At 34.1% G+C, this 18800-nt stretch overlaps 1 protein-coding gene across 4 annotated transcripts in view; it reads right to left on the bottom strand.

Annotated features, from left to right (window-relative positions):
• Nucleotides 1-775: 775 nt before the first annotated feature.
• Nucleotides 776-18800, bottom strand: part of CD36 (CD36 molecule) — a 74350-nt gene continuing 56325 nt past the window's right edge. For all 4 annotated transcript variants that reach the window (XM_025378671.1, XM_025378673.1, XM_025378670.1 and 1 more), the window contains 11 exons: nucleotides 17892-18052; nucleotides 13943-14090; nucleotides 11890-12069; nucleotides 10576-10667; nucleotides 8626-8672; nucleotides 5179-5248; nucleotides 4052-4239; nucleotides 3198-3316; nucleotides 2400-2473; nucleotides 1806-1860; nucleotides 776-1194 (listed from right to left, as the gene is read on the bottom strand). In XM_025378671.1, the coding sequence (XP_025234456.1) occupies nucleotides 1030-1194; nucleotides 1806-1860; nucleotides 2400-2473; nucleotides 3198-3316; nucleotides 4052-4239; nucleotides 5179-5248; nucleotides 8626-8672; nucleotides 10576-10667; nucleotides 11890-12069; nucleotides 13943-14090; nucleotides 17892-18052 (1299 nt within the window). In that variant the 3' untranslated portion in view covers nucleotides 776-1029. The remainder of the gene's footprint in view (nucleotides 1195-1805; nucleotides 1861-2399; nucleotides 2474-3197; nucleotides 3317-4051; nucleotides 4240-5178; nucleotides 5249-8625; nucleotides 8673-10575; nucleotides 10668-11889; nucleotides 12070-13942; nucleotides 14091-17891; nucleotides 18053-18800) is intronic.

An 18800-nucleotide genomic window follows, 5' to 3' on the forward strand; every position in this document is an offset into this window, starting at 1 on the left:
CAGAATTATTGTCTTTTTGGTGACTAAATAGTAGTAGACGTGATTAGAACCAAATATTAGGTTGCCTTCTCAAACACAAGCTCTCAATCTCACAAAAGGAAATTATGGGTCCCCAGATTCCACTTTAACTGATTTATGCTTTGGTAATAGACAATTCAAATTTATAATTTCATGGAAAACTTCAAGAAGATAGAATGGATGCCGATGAATCCAGGCTATTGGAAAATCATGAAATTGTATTAGGGATTAGATGAGATATAGAATCTTTAGCATGTACTGGCACATAGTAAACGACTAAATAAGTTATTATAGCACATATACTGCTTTTATTTACATTGCCTTGAGGTGAAGAAAAATAGAGAGAAAGTAAAAAATTCTCCCCCACAGGCGACACAAATGCTACCTGCGATAAATAAAAAAAGGTTTTCCATTTTATGTATAAGAGTGCATGGACAATAATATCTGAAGCACAGAGGCCTAAAGTCTCTCTACAATTCTGCCAGAACTCTTGTACACATCTCTTTTTTCCTCTAAACTCTGAGTACTTGGTTTTACTATGTCAAAGACTATTTTCCCCTATTTCCTGATACTATTATATTCAAATTTTCGTTCAGGACTTTTCTGGATTTGGAAAATGCATGGCCAGCATGTCTACATGCAGCAATCCTGTTCTTATGAAACCATTTCCTAGTCAATTATTTTTAAATATCAGATAATTTAATATATAACTAGCTATATAATTGAGAAATGAACCAGTTAATTTTGGACAAGTTTTGCACAAGTGCTATATTTGTGCTAATGTTACAATGGTCACAAATACATCTTTTATCTCATTTCTCCCAGAATTAAAGGTATACTTTAGTGATCTGCTTGATAATATTTATAGGTTTATTTACTTATATTTAAAAATGATTATTGGCTAGACATGTCTAGAAATATATATGGCCTAATATATAACTTCTCTTTGATAAAATGAAAACAATATATAAGCTAATATTATTGAAGCAATATTTTTTGGTATGTACTTACTTATTTTATTGTTTTTGATCTGCATGCACAATACGAAATCATAAAAGCAACAAACATCACCACACCAACACTGAGTAAGATCATTTCTATCAGGCCAAGGAGGTTTATTTTTCCAGTTACTTGACTTCTGAACATCTTTGCCTTCTCATCACCAATGGTCCCAGTCTGTAATCAAGTTAATAATCAACATTATTTGGGTATATTAGTAAAACAAAATATTCAAACCCTTCAATTGCCTATCACCCTTTTTTCTAACACCTCTATTGGTGTTAGTCATCAGTGTCTACAAGACAAGTCAATGGAATTTTGCAAGTCAAGAAAGGCAATTAAGTGCCAGATAGGGTGTAGCCCTCTTCAGAATGATCTCAGAATGATTTCCCAATGGGTGTTTCCCCGTGACAAAGGGTCACCAGTTCCACTTGCTCCAAAGACTTATTCAATGCTTTTCCTACTTTATAGCTAATCAATGCATGGATTTATACTAAAAATCCCTTGTCAGGCAATAGGATAGACTGTCTTAAGACAAATGTTACAACAAGAAAACATGTTTAATAGATGAATTTTTGAAGAAAATCTTATAGGAAATGTTTTCTAAAACCTGAAAACTAACGCAAAGTTGATATTTTTGTGCAATTAGGTTATCTCAAATAGGTTTAATAAATGTCTACTCGTCCATATGGGAAATGGAAATACATATAGCTTTAAATACTATACATTCTTTTGAAACATCAAGAGCTTGTTTATTGTTTTAATAACTAACAGCTGAAAATACAAACCTCATTAAGCCAAAGAATAGGCACAATATAGTTCCTCTTCAGACGCTTTAATACTCTGTAATATACATTGAAAATAATTATGAACATATAAACTAATATTTATACATAACAAACTTTAAAATAAGTGTTCAGAAATTAGTTGCTGTTGCTAATTTGGTCTTGTTCCTGTAATGACTCATGCACATTTTAATATAGTTGTGTTTTACTTCCTTTGCTCTTATGTGTCTTCTAATCACATTGATTTTTTTCCCAAGTGTGGATTTTCCCTTTCAATAAATTCTCGGGGAACTAAAATATGAATTCCAACAATTATTGTCATAGAAATTTTTGGGCAGCTAACAAAATGAGAGACGCTATCAAACGCTCAAATAAAACTATTCCAAAATCTGTGCAAGTACCATTTCAATAAACACAAGATATGGTACTAAGCTATAGGTGAAATTTGTCATAAGCATTTAATAATGATTGTTTGGTGACGTTAAGCAAAGGTAATTGATATTGGATGTTCTTTCCACTTACTTACATAGATTTACTCATGTTCTTACAAGAAGATACTACAGATTTTATCAAAATAACCATTTTCAAGAGACTCACTGAATTTTGTTTGATGGCTTGACCAATAGGTTGACCTGCAGCCGTTTTGCAAATTGTAAAGTGAATCCAGTTATCTAAAAAGAGAACAACTAAATAATTACCAACTTTTTAAAACATTCTTTTATACTATTCAAAACTTATTTTTCTTACAGCAGAAGAGAAGGTAGTAACTTAAGGTTAAACAGGACTACTTGAAACTTTTAAAACTCTCTATATAGTTATATTTATATACACACGCATCCATATAGATACACAATTTATTTGCCCAATCGAATGTCAAGGTTTTAGTTAGATTTGTGATTTACTTGAAATGGTTTAAAGAAATCAACAACAAAATATAAGATCTCAGATAATTCCTGGTCAAATATATATGCTGTTAGAATCCATGTATCATTAGTTATAATACTACTTGTGTCAGTGTTTAAACTAAAACATGACTAGTAAAATTCTAGAATTTCATTTACTTTTTGAAAAGGAAAATACAAAAATAAAGATTAAAACTGTTGTGCTATAACAATTTTATACATTTTAACAAAAAGTATAGTCAAATTCACATACACTCACTCTGAATTTTACATAATATACAATAACTCCTCATATAAGCATAATTTTATATAAATATTTTAAGCCAATTAGAATCACTTCATAAACAACAATAGGAAAAAATCAACGTAAGTTTCAGTAACTTAAAAGAATGTGATTCAATAACTATGATTAGTGTTATCTCCAAGATTATTTTTATTTCAATTGTATTGTTTAAAATAGCAACCAAATCAGATCAATAATGTGTTTTCTTACAGGTTCAATATCCAAGTATGTCCTATGTTCTTCTTCATTTGGGTTTAATCCATCAATAGTTTCTGAAACGTCAGGACTTGCATATAGAAAATGAGGAAGTGAAATGTACACAGGTTTCCCTGAAGACGAGTTTTAAGAGTCAATTGGAATTAATAGGTTCCTTCATTTCATGTATAACTCAAAAAATATTTCCACAAAACTAAAACTTCTTAAATTAAAAAAAAATACATATTTGGTTTTTAACATGGGTGGGGAAGAATTATGTCAGTTGATTTCTACTGTAAACCCCTTCAGTATTAATTTTCGATATGTAAAGTTTTGTTGATGAACCCAAAGTTTCAACTATACATGTTCAGCTTTCAGGCAGTAATATGTCTAGGGACTAAGAATTTATTTAACAGTAGTTTTTTTTTTCTTCCTCCACACCCATGTTAGTATGATAAATATGTACAGTATAAGCTAGTCTTCAAATTTTATGTTTAACTCTAGCTTTAGATACATACTGAAAATACATTTACCTGTACCATTTTCTAGTGAAAAAAGTTAGAACAATGACAGATGGATAACAGGATGCGCAAAGTGTTCTCGGAATTATTTTCATTTCACCCTAAATCTAAAAGCAGCCACAAGGAAATGCTGGTGTGGTTTTAACTAAATTTTGTAACACTGAAACACATATTTGGGACCTTCTCAAAATACAAAATCAGCACTAAAATTTTCTGCCACCATTCTGCCCTAATTACTTTCTTACTTTAATTTTAAATTTTGCTTGCAAAGGGATTGTGGTAAAGGTCTCATTTTAAAGAATATCACAAATTATGATATGGACTGTGCTGCTGAGGATATTTACTCACCTTCTTTGCATTTGCTGATGTCTAGCACACCATATGATGTACAATTTTTTGAGATAATTTTTTCTGTGCAGAAACAATGGTTGTCTGGGTTTTGAACTGGAGAGGCAAAGGCCTTGGATGGAAGAACAAATCTATACACAGGAATTCCTTTCAGATTAACGTCGGATTCAAATACAGCATAGATTGACCTAAATACAGAGAAAAAAGAGCTGCATTCCAGGAACCTGAACTTACATTCTGGAGATTCATTTTTTCTTATTCTTGCTTTACCTTACAAACATCATACACTCTCTTAAATTCTTGTTTCATTCTTAGAAAAAGAAGTGATTGGGAAATTTTAACACATACTAGAACTCAATACCCAAGTATGAACTATTCTTGTTTGTGAAGTACCATGTTTATTTATACCAAAGTTAGTAAATATTTATAGCACTTCTTTCAAATACTTTATTTGTGATCAGTTTAAATGAAATAAAGCTTCTTTCACAGCTTAATTAGTGATGGAGAGAAAGACCACTCACTGGAGTGTGTGCATATACATGCTGGATATATACCTGGTACATTTCCATCATTTACCAAGTGTCTACTTGTATAGAACCATAGGGTTCAATACACATTTTTTTTCTAATCCTCAGATACACCTATATGAAGAAATACTGCTGTCTTAAATTTTACAGATAAGAAAAAAAATCCGAGATGTTAAATGCTTACCCACCATCATACAGTCTTTAGGGACAGAGCTTGGGCTCGAGGGTAGTGGTAAAGGCTCCAGTGTTCGTGGGTTATCTACTGGGCCCCACAAATTTGAGCAGAGCACATGAACACAGTTCTGTTACATCTGCATCATCTTCTCTGTATGTCTTTAGAAAGACTGGACTTACTCTTCTGGATTTATTAGACTACTAGTTTAGTTTCAAAAAGGCAAAATGGTTCTTGCTTAGAAATAGCAAAAAAATGATTTACGCTATTAAAAATTGGAGGATATAGAAGAATATTTTGCAGAGTTAATAAACATTATGAATTTTCTATGCTGTGTTTAATCATTATTTGAGAAAAATAATAAAGTTTCTTGGTCTGCATTTTGTCACCTAGGGTCTGACTCAGACATACTTCAGTTTTTCTCTTACCTGCAAATGTCGGAAGAAAAGAACTGCAATACCTGGCTCTTCTCAACAAAAGGTGGAAACGAGGCTGCATCTGTTTAAAAATCGAGTGGCAAATGATTAGATGTAATATGTGTTCTAGAGAAAAACCTAGAAATCTCTCCTCCAGTGTAGTCAATAGAAATATAATGCAAACTACCTAAGTTATTTATCTAGCAGCAACATTTTTAAAAGGTAAAAAGAAATAACCAGCCAGGCACGGTGACTCAAGCCTGTAAGCCCAGCAGTTTGGAAGGCCAAGGCGGGTGGATCACCTGAGGTCAGGAGTTCGAGACCAGCCTGGCCAACATGGTAAAACCCCATCTCTACTAAAAATACACAAAATTAGCCGGGTGTGGTGGTGGGCACTTGTAACCCCAGCTACTTGGGAGGCTGAGGCAGGATAATTGCTTGCACCCAAGAGGCGGAGGTTACAGTGAGCCAAGATTGTGCCATTGCACTCCAGCCTGGGCAACAAGTGGACAACTTTGTCTCAAACAAAACAAAACCAAATGCTATTTTATTTAACTTATTAATATTCAAAATATTTTAACATGTAACCATTATAAAATATTTTAAATTCTTAAAATCTGAAAATCCACGGTGCATTTTATATTTACAGCACATTTCAAATCATACTAGCCGTATTTTGAGTCCTTAACAGTTACATATGGCTAGGGGCTGCTATAGTCAACAACAAATCTACATACTATACATATTTAATGGTACAAAATAAAAGAAACAAACATAAAATGAAATGTCAAGGCTAACATTGTGTTTGTTTTTTGAAATGCCCCACCCCACCAGCAGAGTGGCACTTTTCTTCCAGGGAAGTTCATTTGGAACTCCTGCTATGTCCACATTTCTTATTTGTAGTGATTTTGTTTTTCATTGGCCCTATGGCTGATGAATACTTCTAAAAATACTTACTAAAGTTCTCTCACTAAACAGAACTTCAAATGCTTTGAAAGTATATTAAAAAAGTCATTTATTGAATTTACTTTTTGCTACAACTATGATCCATGGCAAACATTGGATATATGAAGAAATAATTAGTTAACTCCTCCATGTACTTCTCACATGAATATCACTAATATGAGTCATCATTGAATAAATTTTAAATGGTAAGTCTCATCTTCAATTATGCATTGCAGGTTCTTTCTCTGGCAAGTGTGTCAACCTTGTGACCTTATTTTCATTACTTTACACTCTTGTGACAAGTGAAATATAAGCCCCCATATGGACATTGCCAACACCTGCTTTCCCATTTCCTTAATAATTAAAGAAAAATACATTGAAAAACTTTTAAGATCATTATCTAAAATATCATTGAAGATTATGTGCAGAGCTTCCCCCCACCGCCCAAAATAAACATTCTAAATGTATACCAATACTTCCATTTTAAGTCTTTTCAAACTTACTGAAGAAGGTAAAGAGGATGCACTTCTAAATTATGATGAAAACACATTAGAACCTTACTGTTTTATTACTTTCTTTTCCCTAGTGCCATAAGCAAGAATCTCTCTCACAGGGATCATCCCCTGCTCTGTCCAAATTCCCTCTTTTCCTAGTTTGTTTCAGGTCTATTTTCACCCTAGATATTTTTAACATCATGCCTGATGCTCATGCATTTATATTATTGTCAATGAATCCTCTTTTTAAAGATTTCACCCCTTAAACCCATAAAGAATCCTTCACTAGGAGTAACACAGTATATTTATCTCTGCATCTAAGGACTAAGTATTCTGCTTATACAACTACTAGCATTGGTAGTATTGAGGACTTGAAAATTTATTTCCAGAAATGCTTTACTTAGAAAATAACTTCTTTACCCACTCTTATGGCTTAAAACCCTGCAAAACCTTGGCTGGTCACGGTGGCTCTAGCCTGTAATCCCAGCACTTTGGGAGGCCGAGGGGGATGGATCACAAGGTCAAGAGATCAAGACCATCCTGGCCAACATGGTGAAACCCTTTCTCTACTGAAAATAACAAAAATTAGTTGGGCATGGTGGCAGGCTCTTGTAGTCCCAGCTACTTGGGAGGCTGAGACAGGAGAGTCACTTGAACCTAGGAGGTGGAGGTTGCAGTGAGCCGAGATCGCGCCACTGCACTCCAGCCTGGTGACAGAGCCTGGTTCCATCTCAGAAAACAAAACAAAACAAAACAAAACAAAACTCCTGCAAAGCAAATTCAACAGTGTTTTTGCTGTGTGTGTGTGTGTGTGTGTGTGTTTTTTTTTTCCCCTACCAGGCAATGATAGAAATAAATATGCATAGGAAGTCAATAATCATACCTTTGGCAAAGAAAACATTCTCTGTGCTTCATTTTTACTTAACTGTCTTTATCTTTATGGGATATTCCCTAATTTTGTGAACTTCGTGCTTTTGTTTCCTAGTAGTTGAAAGCTTGCCTCTGATATTAATTCATGATATTTGATTTCCACCACTTTTTCCTTCTTTTTTTTTTTTTTGAGACAGGGTCTCATACTGTTGCCCAGGTTAGAGTGCAGAGGCACAATTATAGTTCATTGCAGCCTCCACCTCCTGGAATCAAGTGATCCTCCTGCCTCAGCTTCCGAAGTAGCTGGAACTATAGGCATGCACCACCATGCCCAGCTAATATTTGTATTTTTTTGTAAAGATGGGATTTTTGCCATGTTGCCCAGGCTGGTCCCAACCTCCTGGGCACAAGCAATCCACCTACCTTCGTCTCCCAAAGTGCTGGGATTATAGGTGTGAGCCACCATGACCAGCCTCCCATTGCGTTTTAAAAATCTTAATTCTTAAACTAATAGGCATATCTGTACTTTGCTTATCCTGAAGGAGAATAAGCCTGATCTAACCGTACCCTAAATCTAAGTTTATAGCTCTTTTTCCCAATTCTAATTTGGAATGCTCATTTTTTTACATATATTTTTCATAGTTAAGAAGACATCTGACCTTGTTTTTGTTTTCTCTCTTATTCTGACCACCTTACCCAAAAATGGATGTTTCTGTCTTGCAACTTTATTCTATCTCAGCTATAAGCCTTGCTTAGATATGTTTTCTCTTTTGTAATTAACTTTTTTTTATTCTTTCAATTCTAACTTATCTGTATACTATTTATAAAAGATTTGAAAAGTAAAGTGTTTTTTGTTGTTTTTTTACCATTTACTTCTGTTGCCAGGATGACAGTTACGTTTTTTGAAAGCAAACATTTCTCTGAGTCATGCAGTAAGGGCTAATTTTTTATGATTAATCTTCACAAATCCCATTACATTGAACACACATTTACTAAGCTAATATACAAATAGGGACTCTGAATTATGTTGTGGGGATATAAAGGCAAGTAAACACACACCCTCAACTTTCAGAACACTGTCAGTATAATGGTGGATTTGTGGGAAAGGGAGGTGGATTCACTGTGATGACCACAAAACAAATATTCTTACCTGTACCATTAATCATGTCGCAATAACTTTCCCAGTAGGAGAGATTCCTTAAGAATAGAAAAAGACAATGAATAAACATTCTCATTTAAAGAATACCTTTCTTACATTACTTTTTCTATTATAATTCAATACTTCTGTTAATATGATGCATTTAAATGTGACAATACTAAGTTTAAGAAATGTTTAATTCTGTTCATGTTTTGTTTGAACCTTTTATCTTATTGCAATGTACCTGATGCCATTAGGTGGCCAGATCATAAAATAAAAACTGCCAGGTGTTAATTAGAAACGTCTTGGAATAGGGAAAAAATTAAAAACATTTATCAGAAACTAAATCTCTACTTAGGGGAGATTTTTTTTTCCCAATTGAATACATGAATTACTCGCTCAGTAGCATAAATGTTCAGAATGAATAGATGGAAAGTGTTAAATGGGTAACTGAAGTAAACTCAGTATAAGGCAGGCAGAAGAGAGAAGCGGGGAAGAGGAAAGAAAGAAGTTGATGTTTGGATCAGCAAACATTTAAAACATGTAGATGATTGATTTATATTCCTGCCCCTTCCCCCCTTTAATTCTCACATGGACTAACATTAAAGTAGGAAAGAGTTTATTAATCTATACTTTGTTGTTTAAATAAGCCATATATATCTGAAAGTGATAAAAACAATAGTAATAGTTCCCCTGCATCCTCACCTTTTTGGTGATGGAAAAACTTTTTTTCTACTCCTAACAGTGACATGTCAAGACAAGCCATTGCATAGTTTTTAAACAAAATAAGTGGTTAATCATGTTCAGTCTTGCCATGAGTTAAATCAACCTTATAATCTTAAAGTGATGTGAAATTCTTACTCTAATTAGGAGCTCTTTGCAACTCCCCTCCACATCTCTGTAATATTAGTGAAATGTTCGTTATGTCTCAATATAAAAAATTGCTGTGATTTCCTCTTAAATGAATATTTAGAAGTGTTTTTTTCCGTCTACTGACTTTTCTTTAAAAACATGTAACTGTGGACTCTTTAGAAGAAAAAGTAATCCACTAATAATATTTTAGCTGTTAAATGCAATTATTAGATAGACTCAGTTTGAGGTAGGGGTTACTTTAGATTCATAAAAACATTTTGTGTCTTTTGGTTTTGATCACTTCATTCTTTTTCAGAAAAAAAACTGGTCTAAAACACAATGTTAACTTTATGGAGAAGAAAGCTTGTTCGTTCCCCTGATATTAGGGTTCTTCCTAGTTCACATTTATGATAAATTATAAATTCTTTAGATGAATAGACCAAAACTAGGGAAAAATAAGGAAATAATGGCTTAGGAAGCTGATTTTTTATTTTACCACTTTAAAAGTGGCATAGTCTTCATTTTCACATTTTGTATGTACATTGTAGAACTGCACTTGAAATATTCATTCCATTTTTGCATTGATAAAGACTGTTTGCAGGGGGAAGGTCATGAAAGCACTTGCCTGGATTCATTAAGCTTCCATGCTTCCATCTTTATAGACACATTTAGGTCATGGCACTGGAATATAGAATTTGATCTGCTCGATTTAAAAAGTAAAAAAAAAAGTTTCCATCTACTAGACAATCATTTTTTTTTAAATCTTTTCATTTATGGTATCTAATTGTAAGAATAATTGTATTATAATGCTGGATATGTAGCAGAGATGAAAAAAATAGTCCCTTTGGGGATTTATGTAACATAACCTATGCAGAAAGGTGAACCAAACCCTAAAGTGGAGCTGATAGTCAGCAGCTATGCACTGGTGTGAACGCACCAGTTGCCACAACTAAAGGGTTAATACCTAGCAGAACAGGAGTTTCCAGAGCTGAATTATAACCAGGTCTGTTCTATAGTTTGGTGTCTGTGTCTTATGAGACGTTAAATGAATACCATTCCTGTTTAAGAGTACCCTAGTAACACACATGCACATTTTACCCGAATACCTACCTTTTACCTTTATAGGTGTCGATTATGGCAACTTTACTTATGCTGTCTTTTCCATTGAAAACTTTATAAACTCCATCCGCAGTATTGTTGTACTGAAAATATATGTATGGGAAAAATTTGCTTCTAGAACAAATCATTTTTTCAAAGTTATACAATATATAACTTACTTTCACATTTCTCAATCACTGGTTACTCATATGACTTGAAATACATCTGCAATACATTTTTTAAAAATATTGGCCTTAAAAAAATTGTGAAAGGTGCCTAGAAATAAGTGCTAGATGCTGAGACAAAGAAGCTACATATCAGAAGCTGACAAGATGTGAACTCTAGCACTCTTTGTCATCATTAAGCCAATGAGGGCATTTTGATCACTATTCTTACTATGTTGAGATGAGGGACATTGAACAAACCTATAAGAACAATGATTTATAGGGGTATTCTAAATGTTATGACCATTAATAAGTGGTTACTAAAATGATAAAAATTAGGCATCCACAATTTAAAGCATTAGCCAAAGAAAGAGCTATGAGTATTGAGTTAAAATGAGAACGAATTTGATTCGTTATGGCTTTCTACATTCTTATCTGATTGATGCATAACCATGTCATCCTAACAGTATCTAAAAGTAAAACAATGAACTAGAGAACATAATATTCACATATAGTGCCAAATGAAGTCATAGTCAAACTTCCAATTCAATAGTTAGCTTATCCTATTTGTACTTCAAAACATTAAGCTGTAATGAAGTATACCACCAAGTTCACATTTTCCTTAATCTTCAAGCTGCCATCTCATGACATTGTGGACTACTAAAAATTCTTATTTACAGACCCCATTAAAATGAAGTCAATTAGCTTATCAGTATTGAGATGTGAACATTAGGCTAACTTTTCAGTAAAAATTAAATGTGTAAGAGGTCTAGAAAAGGAGGAGTGAGGAGTATATTTAAAACAAATAAAAATATGGTATTAAACTTGATTATGTGAAAAGGGAAATAAAAGCCAAAAACAGCACTCAAAGATTTACAGACTAGCTTACCAGCTAATTTAAAACAAATTGTATATTTATAAATGAGTAGAAACCTGATTAAATCTGATCTTCAGGTTTAAATTTAATTGTTAAATTCAGATGAATTTCCCAACTAGGAAAGCTGAAGCTACAATGGGAAGGGGACTTTTTAAAAAGTTAGGATATATATCTCCAGATCAGCAATAAGACTAATGAGCTAAATTATAAAATTATGCCTTGCCAATGCCATTGAATTAATTCAATTAAAATGTAATAATATTGCCATTCATATTTGGTACTTACAGGATAAAACATACCAACTCTAGTAGAAACAGGGTATGGAACCAAACTCAAAAATGGATCCGTATAGCCCCATAACAGTTCTCTCAAAGTTCTGACTTGGAACATAGAAGATTTTGACTTGTTAATAAGCGAATTGAGTACCACTTGAACAAATGGATTTGGATAGATATGGGATGCAGCCTACAAGAAAAAAAAGTCACTGTTTAAGACAGGAATACAATATTAGATTTTAACAAATAAATGGATTAAATACTAATACTGAGCTTAATACAAGACTTTTTGAAGCTTATCTTTAAAATTACTGCCAAATCCTACCAAAACTCAAAGTATAATTTGTCTGATTCCTAGATGATTACATTTCTTTGCCTCAGTGCCAGCCACAAGAAGAAGATATTCCAAGTTAAGCTCTATTTATTTAATGATACACTTAAACTGGTCTTCTCAAATATCTAATGCATTAATGTATACGGGGCTTAAAACCTAGATGACGGGTTGATAGGTGCAGCAAACCACCATGGCACACGTATACCTATGTAACAAACCTGCATGTTCAGCACATGTATCCCAGAACTTAAAACAAACAAACAAACAAACAAAAAGCCAGAGGTCTGGTCCGAAAGGCTCTGGAGCCATACGTGACAGAAATGGTGCAGGCAATTGTTACAGGCATGTTCATCACAATGGCAGGTTCCACGTCTAATGGCACGAGGCTCTCTGCCAGTGACCTGACCAATGGTGCAGGTGAAATGCTGGCCACAAGCTCCAACAGGTCTCCGTACAGCATCTCCAGGGTGAAGACCCCAGTGTCCCAGGTTGGGGAGGACGAAGAGGACTATGACGAGGACAACTGACGTCCTCTCCATTTCAATTTCAGCTTCAGGAAAATGTTTAGGCAAAGAAGCTTCTTTTTTAAATGTGGGTTTTCTGTTTCCTTTTGGTCTACTCTCAAGAAGATATTGGTAAGCTATTGAACTTTGACATGCACCTCCGGTAAGCAAGGATCGTTTCCCATAGAATTAGGATGTGCGGTTTCATGCCAGTGTGCTGATGCAGAGCCTTCATATACTTTTTAGGATTTTGTGTTTTCATTTTCTATTTTTCTTAAAATGCAGAGTTCATTTTTGCCCCTTAAGGGTTTTTGCTAAGCTTGCTGAAAAATTGTACTTCATCCACATAAACGCCCTCGTGTTGCGGATGGTGAGCACCAAATGCCGTTTATTTGCCGTGAGTTTGGACGGCACCCCCTGTTGGCGGATAGCGAGACTCGGCGGAGTTTTTTTTTTTTTTTTTTTTTTTTTTTGAGACGGAGTCTCACTGTGTCTCCCAGGCTGGAGTGCAGTGGCGTGATCTCGGCTCACTGCAAGCTCTCGGCGGAGTTTTATGTTGGTTCAGTGGTGTGGTGTCTAGAGCTCCAAGCAAACAGCAGAATTCGACTTTCCAAACAATAGACACCGTCAACCTTATCGACTTTATTTTCCCTTAAATTATATTGACAGTTGTGATTCCAATCAAGTTTATATACTCTTTTCTCTCCCCATTTTGCAGCAACAAATTGCAAAGTGCTTTTGTTTGTTTGTTTTGGCTTTGTTTGGTTAAAGGTTATTGCCAGGCTGGTACAGCTATGGAGACTGTCTGGAAAGCTTGAAATAGTTTATTGCTTATGGTAAAATTTGCCTGATTTCTCACAGGCAGCGTTTGGAAACCTTTTATTATACAATTGCTTACATACTTAAAAGTCTATCATTTAAAGACATACTGAAACAAATGTTATACTTGTTTCCTAAGCATCTTCCTGTAATCTATTACAAAATTGAAATATAGAGAATGTTTCAACAAAAAATAATGAAAAAAATAAAGTGGTCTTCTAATGCAGTTGATTCTTATGATTTTTTCACTTTCCAAATGACCATGCCTCCATTCAAAATAATGATATGGGAATACATTTTGACAAAAATGGAAAAATAAGTAAAACCTAATAATTCTAATGATAGGATTAATTACAGTGAGTTCTAGAGTGTTTTAAAATAGGTAACTTTGTTGTTTGTCTACTCACTGCCACAGCCAGATTGAGAACTGTGAAGTTGTCAGCTTCTGTTCCAACTGATAGTGAAGGTTCAAAGATGGCACCATTGGGCTGTAGGAAAGAGACTGTGTTGTCCTTGGGGTCCTGGGTTATATTTTCCTTGGCTAGAAAACGAACTCTAAAGAAACAGAAGTAAGCAAAATTCAAAACATTTGTCATATGTGAACGTTAGATCTCAAATGTCATTCATTCATTCAACAAATGATTTTTGAACATACAGAATATGCCAGATATTATGGAAGCAATGGTGTTAAAATGAGAAATCAGCCAGGGTCTCTAGCAAACTAATCAGAAGGGGTCTTAAACTGGTAAACTGGAAATTAAAATAGTGAGGGAGAAGGAATATTGCTATAATGGAGACTCCATGGGAAAACACAAAACAGATCCAGATCCAGATTTAGAATGGTCAGGGTAGGGGTGAGGGTTAAGACACTTTTTAGTACAAGTCTACATAAGTGGTCTATGTAACAAATAGAAGTTTAGTTAGGTAAAGTAGGGCAGATGGTAGCATGCATAAGAACGAACATAATATATTTTGGGAAATGCAGATATTTGAGTGTGGTTGGATTACAGAGTAAGAGGTGAGGAGAGTAGTGGAAATAAAGCAGCTGAAATAAGAAAGATCTCAAACATAAAACAGTTGCATTTAATACTCAAATGACAGACTTTATCCTGAGGGTAAGGAGGAGAAAGTACAAGGACTTCAGCTGGGGAATATTTAGAGCACATTTTCTTATATTAGAAAGAATGATCAAAATACGTAACCTATCCAGCACTGCTTTTTCCCTTTTTCAGTACTTTAATGAGAATTAGAGATAAGAGAATATCATTTCCATTTTTAAGGGTTATAGAACAACCTCCCCAACCCCTCAAGTATATTGAATACTTTTGTTAGTTCTAATCTCCTGACTCTAACATATCTAGGCTGCAAAGTACCAACTACATTTTAGGAATGTAGTGACGGGTGATTATTACAGGAAAAATACATTTCACAAGTGGAAGATATTCACTGAGAAGAAATAAGATATACATCATAATTGCACTGTCATATTTGAATGTCTGTGAAGTGAGTAAATAGCCAAGGTAAAGACTTAAACAGTTGGACTGAATTTTTTAAAAACCCTTTTTATTTCATTATGATAAAAATGTAAATTCCTACAGGGTAGGAGTTTATGAGTGTTTTGTAGCTCTAAGCATCATACCTGGTACATAATGAGTTCTCAGTAAATATATTTACTAAATAAATGTCTCAGATTCTTTAAAAAGAGGATTCAAAGTTGGCTAGAAATATATTTTCAATATAATTTTATTAAAACTTTATTATTCTTGAAGTACTGCAGACATACAAAGAATATAAAAATCTGAAACAGCACTCAGGACAATTGTATTTTAAATTAGTGTGCATATTACTAATATTTCAAATCAAAGTACTTTAATTTTCAGAAATATGCATATATATTAAAACAATAGCAACGTGATTGTCACGGGTACTGACAACATTATACCAGTAGATGGCAGTCACTAAAAGAAAAATCCTTAAACAGCCCTGTCTTTAGAATGTTGTTTTAAAAAGGGAACATAATTACTGAATTTTTTGTTTAAAACTTAGATTGTATGGAAGTTTTGGAATGTGTTTGTTTATAAGGTCAAGGGAAGGAATTTAGACTTTTCTCAAGATTACTTTATGTTCTTTTCAAAGCAAAGTAACTTAAAAAATGAATTATGGATCTAAGGATATTCTGAAGGAATTACAGCATCTTCGTAGAGTTGGTGTAGGTAGAAACACACATAAGATCTAAACCCGAGCAATTTTGTGCTTTGATTCAGGTCATATCTTACTTTAGCAGCCATTGGCCAAATAAAGCCTGTGGTTCTGTTTGAGGAAGGACATTCTCACATACTTCCAATGTCAGATGGATTTAGGGTATAATTAATTATGAAAAAGCATGTTTAGCTCAACACAAACACTATCAAAGTGTTAACTTTTTTCTAAAAGGTATTGGTTGTTTTTCCATTATTTAAGGCACTCAGGCAAACAATAAAAGACTATTTTGGTGACATCATGAGACAAGATGACCTATAGTTAATCAAGAATCCCTTTAAAATTGTCATAGAAAGAGCTATTTATGGAATCTAAAATTTAGCTGTAAATGCAACTGTTCTTCTCCAGTCTTTGCTCCATTGCCTCTCTAAGCAAATCAAATATACCTAACACATTCCCTTTTTGTCCCTTAGAGAGATAGGTTAAAAGCTCTAAGAAAAAAATATAGATTAGTTACCAACTACCAGAGGAGAACTATTTCAATAACATGTTTTCTCATATCCCAAATAATATATTTAAAAGTGAAAAATATGGTCGGGCATGGTGGGTCACACCTGTAATCCCAACACTTAGCAAGGCCAAGGCATGTGGATTGCTGGAGCCCAGGAGTTTGAGGCCAGCATGGGCAACATGGCGAAACCCTGTCTCCAAAAAAAAAAAAAAAAAAAAAAAAAAGGAGGAGATTCGGGTAAAACTGCTAAGACAGGACATGCACCGAGGCCCTCTGTGGCTTCCATGTCATGTGCTATGGTAGTAGGCACCACCCTCACGACATGCCTGTTATTTCATTTTATTTTGAGTGTGAGTTTTCAATGTGGAAGCATAGTAATGCTTTAGAGAGGAAAGAAAATTATACAATCATCTGATAACCAAAACAGATAAAGATACTAAAACTATAAATTATAAGAAATCACTGGAAATACAAAATTTTATGATAAGAACTAATCATGATGTATAACTAGTTGTGATTATCCGTGAGGGAAAATACACATTTAGGTAATGAATTCTATAGCAGAACATAACTATGTTTCCATATGGATACCATAAATATATTCCTAATCCTTGGTTAAGGTGATGTTTTTAGCACCTTAATCTCCCCTTTTTTTCCCTTTTTTGTGAAAAAGATAGAGGCTACAATTGAAATAGGAGAAAATGTATATAAAAATCTAGGAGTTACTAGTACCTACATCTGTGTGAACACAGACAAGTGACCTCACATCCACTAGATCAGGCATTTTTAATTCACAAAATGACAGATTCTGGCTGATCATTTCCTCTAGTTCTAATACTCTAAGATTCTGTTCAAAAGTGTATTAAACTATTAGGGGAGGCAGAGGAAAGATAAAAATATTCAGTCTCAACACTAGAGAAAATATAAGAGTGAAACTAAAATAGATCAATGTAAACATCTATATGACCTGGAAGTTAATTTGAATATAAATCCTGAGTAGGTACCGTAGCTAGGAAAAATGAATTGAGCACTGTGGTTCTCAAAAATTGTGTATTCAAATCACCCAGGGTTTGTAAAACTCTTTAGTGGGCCTCAACTCTTTCATTCATTTGTTTTGGGATGAGGTGTAGGGATTTGCCTGTTTCCCAATTCCCTGTTGATGCTGATGCAGCTGATGCAGCTGGCCCAGCACATTGCTGTGGCCCAGCTATACTTTGAGAACCACTGTTAAAATATGCTTTAAATTTCAAGATGTGAAAACTGATTTTTTTTTTTTTTTTTTTTGCTCAGCAGGAATATTTCAGAGTTGTTGAGAATATATGCCACAATAACAAAACACTAACTTCATAAACATAGGGAAGTTATTTGATACCGGTAAGTTTATAATAAAATGTTTATCTTTTCTATATACTGTCTAATAAATATTTGGATAATGTATATATCTTCCAGTTTTTTGAAAATAAATATCTTAAAATCATTAAATTCTTAGATTAGGATGCTACACAGATAGGAAAACTATTTTAAAGTATATTTTTGGCAAGAAAATAATAAGTACATTTCAATACAGTGACATTTTTCAAGTAGAAGACTTCTCAGAAATATATGTTCAAGGTAAGAGTACCTCGTATTTGTGGGGACTCACTCACCTGTACGTATAAGGACCTCTTTGCTTAACTTGAATGTTGCTGCTGTTCATCATCACTTCCTGTGGATTTTGCACATCAAAGATCCAAAACTGTCTGTAAATTTCTGTGCCTGTTTTAACCCAATTTTTAAAAGCAATTGTACCTTCTTCAAGGACAACTTCCTATGAAAAAGAAAATAAGTTTGGGTTATGTCTTTGTAGTAAGTACAGGCACTTCTGGGCGATTGTTTGTAGTCTGGAGTCAGCCAGAATAAAAGGACCAAGCTCAAGTGCCTCATTCATGAGAACTTTTGCAACCTTGCCATACACTTGCAACAGAAATGTGTTCAACAAATTATTATCACAGCAGTCTTTTTAGCCTTTTACAAAGAGAATCAGTGTGTAATAGTGAAGACATGACTATTGATTTTAAGGCAAATTTTAAAGTGACCCTTTGGCAGCTTTAGAGTGACCGTTTGAAAATATTGCAACAGTCAACATGATTTATTAAGCAAATTTTACCGAAGTTCAAAAAAGTTCTACTGAGTTGAACATGAACTTCTTCTCTGCCCCTAAGCTGGATTGATGAAACCAAACACAAAAACTGAGTGAAAAATCTAGTGGTATAGGAAGCTTTTTCTTTTCCTTCAAGAGTTAGACACTCCAGGGGATGGCACTTAACACTTACTACATTAAGAAAATAAAAATATCTACATGAAGAACACAAATTTGACATCACGTCTTCAAAATCCTGCTCAATCTGGCTTCCCCAACCCCCCCTTTTTTTTTTGAGACAAGATATTGCTCTGTCACCCAGGCTGGAGTACAGTGGTATAATCTTGGCTCATTGCAACCTCGGCCTCCCAGGCTCAAGTGATCCTCTCACCTAGCCACCATGCCCAGCTAGTTTTTGTAGTTTTAGTAGAAACAT

Source organism: Theropithecus gelada, chromosome 3, assembly GCF_003255815.1.
Source record: "Theropithecus gelada isolate Dixy chromosome 3, Tgel_1.0, whole genome shotgun sequence".
In the NCBI taxonomy this organism is placed as follows: Eukaryota; Metazoa; Chordata; class Mammalia; order Primates; family Cercopithecidae; genus Theropithecus; species Theropithecus gelada.